The sequence below is a fragment of the Schistosoma haematobium genome, chromosome ZW (assembly GCF_000699445.3).
Source record: "Schistosoma haematobium chromosome ZW, whole genome shotgun sequence".
NCBI lineage: Eukaryota > Metazoa > Platyhelminthes > Trematoda > Strigeidida > Schistosomatidae > Schistosoma > Schistosoma haematobium.
In genome coordinates, this window is record NC_067195.1 from 60,815,487 (window position 1) to 60,827,567 (window position 12,081).

The 12,081-nt window shown below is 38.5% G+C and overlaps 1 protein-coding gene across 1 annotated transcript; it reads left to right on the forward strand.

The window, feature by feature from the left end:
* Nucleotides 1-6,296: 6,296 nt before the first annotated feature.
* MS3_00004061 (uncharacterized protein) lies at nucleotides 6,297-11,694 on the forward strand. The gene is made up of 6 exons (XM_051211956.1): nucleotides 6,297-6,651; nucleotides 6,695-10,371; nucleotides 10,417-10,448; nucleotides 10,485-10,600; nucleotides 10,639-10,806; nucleotides 10,843-11,694. Exon 2 carries the CDS (start codon nucleotides 8,571-8,573, stop codon nucleotides 9,279-9,281), a length of 711 nt encoding a protein of 236 aa, XP_051072080.1. The 5' UTR covers nucleotides 6,297-6,651; nucleotides 6,695-8,570; the 3' UTR covers nucleotides 9,282-10,371; nucleotides 10,417-10,448; nucleotides 10,485-10,600; nucleotides 10,639-10,806; nucleotides 10,843-11,694.
* The last annotated feature ends 387 nt before the right edge of the window (nucleotides 11,695-12,081 follow it).

Sequence of the window (12,081 nt, forward strand, 5' to 3'; positions counted from 1 at the left end):
AATAGCATAGGCGTATTAAATTTTTACATCAAATAGCACATAACCTACAACCAGAAAATGATACTTGTTGGGTGGGTAGGTTGGTGTTTCCCTACAGTAACCTGTTTGTCTGAGTTGACGAGTAGGCTATGGTAATGAAGCAGGTTAATACCAATGGTCGGCATTTACACGTCTGAAACTTTAAAAACCCTTGAATGGGCTTTCATCATCCCACGGCAAGGTAAACGTATATTTAACCCTAAGTGGTGGTCGGTTATCTGTCGGCAGACTGTAGATTGGTTTGTCTGAGACTTCTATTTGATCAAACAAACCTCGATACTGTGGATACTGGCGAGCTCCATAATCTGGCCACCAGATGAAGTTAGTTCACTTACGGGGTTATCTTTGGAATGAGACATAGACCATTTGTATTTGATTGGGAAGCTTCTATAAATAATGGTGTCTGGAGATTCTTTTATAGAAAGTTCCCTAGCCCATGACCTCTCTCATACATAGCAATTCTTCTGTTTCCAGATCATGTCTCAGTCTGATCCTTTTAAAGAGTTCGTCTAAAATTTGTCGATAGATTAGACCTTCACGTTTGAAAGATAGCCCTTCCTAAAGCACCATGAGGTTGGGAAAAAATTGATGGGTATGCCAGGTCTTAAATATTCATCGAGCTCGCTTGATAGTGCCCTCACTATTGCAGTTAACGGAACAAGTTTGTCTGTCACGCTCTATTTGTAGAAGTTAGCTTCTGCATAAAAAAACCAGGCTCCGAATTGTCAGGCTGGAATGTCTTGAGTTGCAAGATGAGGGTGTAATAGACTGTATCTTTCAAAGTTTAGGTGTGTATTTGGACATAATGAGGACACCACAATATATAGTGTTAGTGTAAGAAACTGAATCACGATTTATAGTTTTGTGTACTAGATCACGCTGTAATCACCACTGAAGGTGTCGTGGTAATTCAGTATTTGACAACGCCGTTGTCTGAATTACCTTTTAAGAGGAGGATCCCAAAGCCAGTCAGAACAGAAGTTAGGAATGAAGGAGTTATAAAATATATTTCAATGGTGATTGATGTGTCGAGATGTGTACAGTCTGGGCTGACTAGCCATTGTAAGTGATGTACAGTACGGCCTACCCAAACGTGATCTAATGTGGATGCTTGATTAAGTGCCTTCAGCTAGTGGTGTGCCAAGCAAAACTAATGAGGTTAGTGTCAATGTTGAAAATTAAAGGGACTATTTATTTTGACGAGTTATTTACCACTGGTTATTTGTAAAGTCATTTAGAGTCATCAGCGTAGATTCCGTTAACCGAAATCCTACAATCTTCAATCGAGCATGCTTGAGTGTAAAATAAGTAATCAAATGTGGTTTAAGGATGCCACAGATACTCGGAGTTTAGAACACACACAAAAGGAGGAGCAAATCAACATGGCTACCGCCAAGAACAAGTGTCAAGTAAAACAACACAGATGCAGTTCAGGAAGAAACACAACTTAGCGAATGAGTAAGAAAAACAAAAACTATAATAAAAATACAAGTATTAACAATTCAAATGTAATCAAGAGACAACAGTGTACAACTAAGGTGATCAATAGGAACAAAGTGCAAGTATATACATGGAGGGATTTTCACCAACACACAAAACATTCAAAATGGATCTTACACCGGCCCCCAAAATCCCTCCATACCACACAAGCCACCTTGATGCCTACGGTCATGGTTCATTATGTAACATATTACACTATAGGAACGAGTAGGACTTACAACAGTACGCCTACTCGACCTAACTACGTTCATAACAACAAAGACTAATCCAAAGCTTCAAGGAGACCTGCTTCAACTGTTCTCTGGTGATCAACAATAACAGTCGTGATATAGACCTAATCACTCTTCCCCAAACTCCACCCATGCTGTTGGGTGAAGGCCTCGTTGACAATTCAATGTTTATCTTCTGATTCGACTGCTGCACAAACTTGCTTAACTCAGAAACTGTCCCCACGAGGCTTGACGCACTGTCACTGTAAATCTCCGGAGGTTTCCTTCTTCTTCCAATAAAACGTAATAAAGCCATTAAAAATGAATCAGTAATCAAACTACATATCATTTCAATATGTACTGCCCATGTTTGCAAACAAGTAAACACATATCCATACCCTTTTTCTAGTGATCTTCCTATGTGTCCTTGTTCTTTATGACAATGTCTAATTATCATTTCCGTCACTAAGTGTCGACTGGGTAAAATTACTGGATGTTTAAAAGAATTTGGGAAATCTGAGTATCTCAGTTGACCTCCAACGCAGAGTAACCCATCAAGCATTATCAATGATAAACCTTTCAGATCATCATGACTTACTGCTTTACTGCTGTTTTTAAATTCACTAAGTAATTCTCCATACACTTCTCTCTGAACCATCAATAAAATCTTACGCTTGGCAATGTCAAGCTCTTTGACCTTTAAACATCCTAGATGAACGGATCCTTCACAACTCGGTAAACGAAGTACCATCAGGAATTCGATGAACCTTCTAAACCAGGTTACAGCTCTGACTAATTTCAACCACTCGGAATAATGTGAGAGAACAGGTGTCATGTTGTACTTTATACTACTCAAGTTAACCACAGCAGTTTTTCTAAACTCAATATCGTCAGGAGTAGGTTCCGGACAGTCAGTGATTGTTATAGAAAATTCGCCATGCAATAAAGTAGGACATTTGAACCAAGATTCAAGATCGGTCATTTTTTGTATACTTCCTCTACATAATAATTCACTTATATGCTTAACGAAACTCTTTGCTTGATCACCAGTGGGAATGGATATCAAGCAATCATCAACATAGAAATTATTCTTGACATCATCTACAACATAACCATCATAACCGTCAGAGAATATTTGGGCCGTCTTATTCAAGGCAAAGTTCGCACGAAATGGCGATGATGTGGCATCAAATGGATGGGATGTCATTTGAAACTCGGATGGTTCCCTCGACATGTCTCCCTCCTGCCACCACAAAAATCGTGAAGCTCCTCGATCAGACTCAGGGACCTTCACTTGCATGAACATTTCTTCAACATCTGCAGGGATTGCAACTGCCTCCTTGCGAAAACTTATTAATATACACCTTAACTCAGCGGTGGTATCGGGTTCTTGATAAATCATATCATTTGGGGAAACCCCTGCAAACTGGGCGGCACGATCAAGGACCACTCTGAGTTCTTCTGGTTTTTTCATATTTAATACTGCATGATGAGGTAAATACCATCGAGGGCGATAATTAGACTGCAGATATATTTCAAAGACCCTCCTCGCATAAGTCTTAGTAAAATTACTTTCAATACTTTTGATATACCTGATGTGCAGAGTGACATCCTTCGACAACATACCCTTCAAACTCGGTAATCTACGGTTGGCTACTTCATAATTATCCACTTTCATATTTGAAATTTTTTTCCACGGTATAGAAACTACAAAATGACCATTGTCGGAGAGCGTGCCCCCTTCCACAATCTTTATAGCCGCCTTGTATTCTACTGATGATTTATCACTTGAATAAGCATCTGAAAACTCTACGTCATAAGGCTTACGTATTTCGTTCTCTAATGTCTGTATCTTACTGGTATGATTAACAACTCTTTTCCTATATTCCGGATATGATGGCTTATCATTTACGCCGTTGCTTGTCAAGTCGATGTGCAGCAGAGCGTGATGTCTCTTCTCACAACTGTTAACATTACAGAGCCTTGTCATCTTGCATTCATTGACCTTATGTCCTTGTCTAAGACAGACGAAACAAATGCCTTTGCTTTTAGCGTGAGACCATCGGTCTTGAACTGTAAGCGCTAAGAACTGTGGACATTTATAAATAGCATGGTCGTAAGAACACATACTGCATTTAGTTTTCATTGTCAAACTATTCCCTTGCTCCGATTGCACGTGACAGTCCGTCCTTACGTTATGTCCTTTTCTTGAACGATTTGCGAACCGTCCAAATCTACTACATGCCGCTCTCGCACGCGATGCGATAAACTGAGTGAGTTCGTGAAACGTCGGCTCTCTATCATCTTCGGTTAATTTATCCACCCACTCCGCCCACTGGGCTTGCATAGGTTGAGGCAAGAGTCCCACTATCCTTTCCAAAGTAACTAAGGAATTTAGATCAGAGGTATAATTCATCTGTTCCAAGACCATAGCACAGTTTTCCATTTTAATAACCAAGTTTGATAGTTGCTCCCCGTCAGTATAATCAAAATTCACAGCACTGAATAAGTCTTCTAATGTTTCTCGAGCGATTACATGAGACTGTCCGAACAAACGTTTTAGAATTTCCCTTGCTCTCTTATAACCAGAGGATGCTTCCATCATGACACAACCCTCAATAGCTGTTTTCGCCTTGCCCTTACAGTAGTGCATCAAATAGAGCAAACGTTGGCTATCATAAGTGACTCTTGACGCTACATAGGTCTCAAATTGCCTTATAAATATCCAGTATCCCCTTGGCTGTCCATCGAAATAACTCAATTCAACCTTTGGTAGTTCTAGACCAACAACAAGCGCTATAGGCAAAACGCTCTTTCCTGATAATTCAAGCCTTTGCTTCTCCTGTCATCGAATTAAGACTAGAGTCACTACCATGATAATCAACCCTATTCGAGTCTGAACCATGACACTTAAGGACATCAAAAGGCACTTGCTTGGTAATAGGGGATTCTTCATTAACATCAACGAACTTTGAGCTTGATTTTCTTCGACGATTAGTTGGCATCATAAGCGAAACGACCAAATATTTCCAGAAACGATAATCAAAATCCGCGAACGATTGCCAAGTGACTTCGGTCAATTAATAATTGTTTAGAACTGTAGAATCCAAACTACGGTTTGGATAGAAGAATAGCCGTCCGGGTACTTTAGACACGCGCCCTTTCCCGTCGAAATCAAAACAAGTAATCGGGTAAATAGCGGTCCTGTAATTCATCATAAATTTAAATGTAAATCGTTACCTAAACAAATATTACCACCCGGCTATTCAACCAATAATTGTTCAATCAATCAAATCTAAATTACAATAAATAAAGAAGTTGATAGAAGATGAGGGAAAACTACCAGTCACAACAAATGAACGTTATTCTATCCTGACTGGATAGAACACACACAAAAGGAGGAGCAAATCAACATGGCTACCGCCAGGAACAAGTGTCAAGTAAAACAACACAGATGCAGTTCAGGAAGAAACACAACTTAGCGAATGAGTAAGAAAAACAAAAACTATAATAAAAATACAAGTATTAACAATTCAAATGTAATCAAGAGACAACAGTGTACAACTAAGGTGATCAATAGGAACAAAGTGCAAGTATATACATGGAGGGATTTTCACCAACACACAAAACATTCAAAATGGATCTTACAGTTCCAACTCCACATTGTATCATCTGGGATTATCAGTGTCTGTCTGTTTGTTGTTGTCGACTGGACTGTGTTGTAGGTTGAGTGAATCAAGTGTATATACACGAACCCGACAGAGTCATGAATGCTGCAGTTACATTATACATATTCCAACTATGGGCTTTGATCAAAGCAATATTCATACTTACCACAAACGCAAGAGAGCCTAACATCACAAAAGGAGGGAAAATGGCATTACTGACCAACAAACATGATGGTGAGGAGATAACTTCAACCCACCCATGTCTGTAGGGAAGAACATTTCGTTTATTTACGGCTCGTCATAGTCTGGTGAAATGTCATGAACCAATGGTATTATGCAAAATACCTCATTAAATCGTGTTAAGAATGCTGAATTAGTCTCACTTTCTATCGAGTAATGCTATTACAAGCAAATTAGACAATTCTCTGAAGCGAAGTCTACTCAAGACCCGATAAAATCTACGAAAAAATATGGTCTCAGATAGCTTCGACGAAAAGGGAGACATCCACTTGTGTATCAGAATACTGTTTTCAGCACAATATTTTATAACTACACATAATCCTATACTTCCAGCTTCTTTCTGAACCACCTCCATTTTTCAGTTGTTTATCCACTCATACCTTGTTTACACTTATTTTCTTTAACATATTGGAATGCTCTTGCTTAATAAGTACCTTAACAAAAGAGAATTAGACTGAGTAGTTATGCCTTAAATATCCTTCCATGGACATTGTATGCTCTGCTTCTCGTCCTTTTTTTCTTGCACCGTTTTTCAGCCCCCCTTGAGACATGCCACTGAAAACGGATATGGGACGGGTGACTTCATCCTGCACCATCATCGAGGCCTCAGATATTCCAGAGGGATATAAGGTTGCGGTTTCTAGAAGCCCCCAACTTCACATGAATTTATTATCGACCATCAGTTACACGTCGCAACGCGACCCTCATAAAGGGCGCCAACTGTGATACTGACAATACGATTCTTACTAAAGCCATATACACTCATATCTTATCAAATATCAACCCAGCTGGGTAATTTACTACAGTGGAGATTGTATCTTTTGTAGCAATTTGATCTTGCCTGTAAACTGGCATGCCTCATGTAAGAAAGTGTTATTTGAGAATAAATTATCATTATTATTTCGTAAAATGTCTGATAGGGAATCTAGACTAAAAGCTATCGACTCAGCTATCGGAATTGTACACAATTTCCCAGTGAAAGGCATTTTCTTTAGGTATTTGTTTCTTTTTATATAATTTCTGCATATATCTGGACAGAAATTTTTCTGTGTTTTCAGAAATCCTGTTTAACTCAATGTCTATTGAATTAATTATATTATATGGCTACATCCCAGATAGAGCGTAAATTCAAAGCTGTGTTACACCCTGTAGCGGTAAATAAATCCCCAAAATTAATAGCTCTGTAAGTCTTCGATATTTGATGCTAAACGCATTAGTTTTAATGGAATCACCAAGCTGAAGGCGCTAGATCACGCATTCGCACCAGATCACCAGTGAGTACGCCGTGCTCCACATCTCCTACGACCGCTAGCCAACTTAGATTGATTACTTCTCCATATATCGATAGCCTATCAAATATATCTTCAAACATCTTCGCTTCTAACTTTTGATTTGACTGGGTTGGCACATTTCGGTTATAAAGGTGTTACGTGTAAGGGCGTTGTCAAACTCCGAATACTTTAGGCATCCTTAAACCTGTTTACAGTACTGTTATATCTTGAAAAGTTGATTTTTCTTGATACTACCGCGTATAACAGAGAACTAGAACACCAAAACCCTCCCAAGTCGCAATAAGAAGACAGAAGACTAACGAAAGGAATGTTATTCCAAACAGTGTCAATCATAGTCAGGAATTTATAGTTTTTAGTGAGAACGAAATCATCATTACAGTCTTCCAATCCGCATACAAGGGGTTATTAGCATAATCCAATCGGGAAGCTACACGTTGGAATTCTAGAACATTCTTCCGAAAGGTGATTGGATGGGACGTCTTCGGCTCCTTCTGAGCCTCTTACAGCTTCCTCGAGTTCACCGGTGGTCCGTCGTCACACCCCCCCTTTAAAGTCCGTTGTGTAAGATTCTTTTGGATCCACCTGAAGCTTGGGTGTCGCATTCCTCTTGCGGTCCATTACTCTCGAGGGTTGTACAGCTTTCTCTCTGCGTCGTTTGTCTTTTCGATATTTGCGCTCATGATGGTTCTTCTGAGATGAATCTTCGAGCAATTGAAATTGGAGCCGGCTTTCTGTGACCACTGTACTATCATTTCTTTGCATTTGATTTATATGTCTTATGCATTTTCCGACACCTTTCCGGACTAGGTACAGTACATTTCCGATTCGACGTTCTATGACACCTGGTTCCCACTTCCTATTACCTTGATACGATCTGACAAGTACCTTTTCACCCACCTGGAAGCTAAGATTGACCTTACGATTTTCATTTGTGGGTTTATTTGTCTTTCTTGGCGGCAACATACTGTTAAAGACTGTCCGGATTTTCCTTCCGAACATACACTCGGCCGGAGACTTTCCTTCTGGTACTGCCGGATTAGGGGTAACTCTATAAGACATTAAGAACTTATTAATCACTTGATCCGGGATACCCTCACCTCCCCCTTTAACCAGAGCTCTTTTTGTCGTATCCACGAATCTTTCTGCCTGGCCATTCGATTGAGGATGGTACGGAGGAGATTGTAGATGCAATATGCCATTTTCACTGCAAAACCGTTTGAAGGCGGATGACATAAACTGAGTACCATTGTCGGTCACTAAGATCTCTGGAACCCCAAAACAAGCAAACAATCCTGACAATCTTCTTATTGTACTATCTGAGGTCGTATTCGGCATGTCATATACTTCTGGCCATTTTGTGAAAGCATCTACAACAACTAAGTAATTCCTGCCTTGTATTGGTCCGGCGAAATCAGCATGTATTCTACGCTGCGCATCTATCCTGCAGTCACACACGTTACGACAATTGGCGACGGGGTAGAGAAAATTTTGAACCCTCTAGTTGGACGAGATTCAGTATAATTATTTTGACCAATCAATATCCAGATTTGTCATCGGCGTCCTTGGAGGTCATTGGTTGTTAATTGATTACAGTATTTCTCATTACCCTGCTGACTCAGAAAATGACTATACTTCCCGACCAATTGAAGCTACTACTAGATCGCCAGCAGCAGCAGCAGCAGCAGCAGCAGCGTTTCAGAGAGAGCCAGTTGAATGTTTTGGACTATTTACGTACGCGACTGCTAAATCTCCCATGTTTCGGAGATGTGAAAGAAATTGATGAATTAATTTCTCACTTGCATACTGAACTCGAAAATGACTGCAGGACGTATGAATATGAAAACAAAAGCCTCTATGAATCCCTGATGATCAGTAACGCAAACGAGGCAGTCGCTCATGATCCGTCCAGCGATCCAGAATTGTCCAATTCAGAAGCATGCCCTGTTGTGGGTTCAAATCCCACTGTGCCTGAAACATGTGAGGTATCCAGCTTACAAGAGGAACCCCTCGTGCCAGAAAATGTTTCCCGTGCATCAAATAATGGTCAGAAATCTAATACGAATTTCAAAGATGCTGTTTATTTTAGTGATCTATTATCCACTGATGGAATTCTGAAGAGGTCCGATGAATATGTTTCACAAGAATCAAACCTTAATGACCTCATATCTAGTGTCGCTGGTCCTCATCATCTAATCAGTTTTAGTGAACCCTCTACTCAATGCGCGAAATATGCTTTAAATAGAATCAGACTAACTGTTACTTGGGTATATGAGGACCCAACGTTATTTCGCGGGGGAGGACGGACGAAGAAAATTTTAAAATCCGGATATTAACTCCGGAACTTTCAAAAAAAGGGGGAGGTGTTAGGATAGTCGAAAAAATATACCAATAATTATCGTGTTAAGTCTACGGTGGCCTTGGACCTTAAATGTACATTTCCTATTGGTCGATGTTTATTTCACTTGTTAAATATTGTGTAAATGTTGTTTTCTATTTTATGGTACGATGTGGTTTGTTTGTTTGGTATATAAATAGAGGATGTCTGAAATACAATGATTCATAACTCAGAGGCTGTGACTTGTGTTCTGGACTCAACTGGCTGGGCTAGACAGGGAAGTGGGACCAATAGGGACTCTAGGTCGTCCGTACGTGTTTACGTGTCACTGTAATGGATTGATAAATACACTGCTTATCAAAACCTGCAGTCACAAGTTACGACAAGTACGTTAGAAAGTATACGTTGGTGTAGGCCTCGAGTTACGCGGCTTTCTTCTTGAACCAGTACTTTCCATTCGTTTGAACTGCTCTTTCTTTCTTATTCGAAAAGCAGGAAGACTTCCAGGTCCTTGTTTTTCTTAGAAATACAAAATTGATTATGGAACCTTAAGTTCGTGGTAATGATGCATGTCGTTCTAAAATTATCTCCCTTTGAATCTAAGCCATATAGTTCGTCAAAGACGTACTAAATCCAACAGGCTAGTTGCTCAAAACATCAAAAAGTCCCGTCATTCCATTTTGCTTTTGCTAGTTTAATTGATAAAGTTATAATTGGCTGAGTTCCTTTCATTATAGAGTTCAAGAGTGAAGGAACGATGTCATAGATCTTATCACTAATTGCCTAAGGTGTGTTGAAGTCAACTGAGCCATAATAATCGTGGTTTAGTGAACTTTAATAGAGTCTTTCAGTGTACATACAATCCGTTTCAAACTAAAGTTAAATCACACTGAACTACTTTGAGAAAATCATTTCTTTTTCAACTCTATCCAATCTCTCTTATGATCTATTCCTTTTCTTAGACTCGTTTGTTCCAGTTACTATTCAGTAGGAAACAGGATTCCTGTTTGACTTGGATCTAACGTGATTGCAGAAAATTACTTGGCTCGCATCATCAATGGTTACCATTAAAGGCAAATGAGTGATAAGTTGTTTCAAATTCCGTTAAATTAATATATGAAATGTAAATGTAGAGCCGTCGTTTATTCTGCAATGTGAAAATAAGGTAACGTCGACGCTCTAACCACTTTCCGTACAATAGTTTCATATATCTGGCCACCGTCTGAACGAACCCAACATCTTGACCTAAGTATAGATAGTTTCCTTGAATCAAATGCAAATCTCGCCCAGGGTAGTTTTGATACCAAATCAAATAGAGTAAGTTGTTGTGTTAATTAGGAGTATTTGATTCATAGTACAAACTAAGAATCCCAAAAATAACCCAATCTAACCAATAAGTATTAGATGAGCACGAACAAACCTATTGTATTTGGAATTCGAAATCAAGCATTTGACAAGTACAAAGGAATCATTAGTTCATAGAAACACCACAGTTGGCGTTACATGAATAGTAATTATAATGGGTAATTATGCTAATCTTACTCATTTTAATCCTAAAGGGTGTTCTTCATTATCTTACAACAATCATAGGATACCATAGAAATTCGAAAGGATGCTCTCAACTTTGGCAACAGTGTAATTCTGTTGGATGATGTTTTGGCTACCGGCAGAAGCCTTGAAGCTTATGTTAACTTGGTAAAACTATCTGGAGCTGAGGAATGATCCAGCCTAGTGTTTTTGGAAATAAAGGATTTGCGTACATGTGAAAGATTGAGAAAACTTGGTGTTGCTGTTCATTCGCTCCTTCAAATTTAAACGTCCCTTCGTGTGAAAAATTGCTTTTCTCCCAATTCGTGCCCTTTTTTATTTTTTGATATCATTTAATTTGTTGACTTATCTAACATACTTTAGTCCCATCAAACCATAACATATTATTGCAAGTTATCAGATGTATCACTTATTTAATAGTTTATTTTTTATTGTCGACGATTATTTTATCGTACTGACTTCCTCATCATTTTAACTGTTTGTAGATTTTGTTCGTATGATCAATAAACGTCATTTTTATTGCGTATATGTTTGTTAGATTCATTGTGTAGATTAAGCTTACTTCCAGTTGTATGGGTGGCTATCAGTTCACTATGTAGGTTCATTCAATGGAATTGAACCACTGACGTTAAAAAATGATGTACAAAGTTATGAGCTAATCTCTTTTGTAACTTAAGCCTTGTCTAATATGGTCACTGGACTAAGTGATATGGGATTCACGCATGAATTAATCAAATATGATGTAATATAATCAAATGTATGATCAACAGAAAATACAATAATGTAGATCAAAACAAAATGTAATAACATAACTGACTCCTTTATATGAATCCCAACACTAATTTACTCGATTTGTACGTTGGTTTGAGAGCGTAAAAATGTTACATGACACATTAAGCTTAAATCCAAGTATACACTATTATTATTCCGAATATAAATCATCAAATGTAATTATGTGCATCCATACTTTTCAATATAACAGATAGCACATTGGGAATAGAGAAGAAAATTCTTCTCCAATAGTTATTGAACTTTAAAATTATGTGAAATATTTTTTATCTAAACATAAAATAACTGTAGGTTGAATATACTAACATATCTTTATCGGTAAGGTCGCTTTTTTACATATCTGTGAAAGTAAAAATTTTCTTCAAGTGACTTTTTTAAATAGTGACCAATTAGCGGAAATTGCAAATACGAATTATTCGAATTCCTACACGGTAGTCTAGAGATATCGTAATCGTTGAGTG

Coding starts and splice junctions, on each gene's coding strand:
- MS3_00004061 (XM_051211956.1), top strand. CDS start 8,571: ATGACTATACTTCCCGACCAATTGAAGCTACTACTAGATCGCCAGCAG.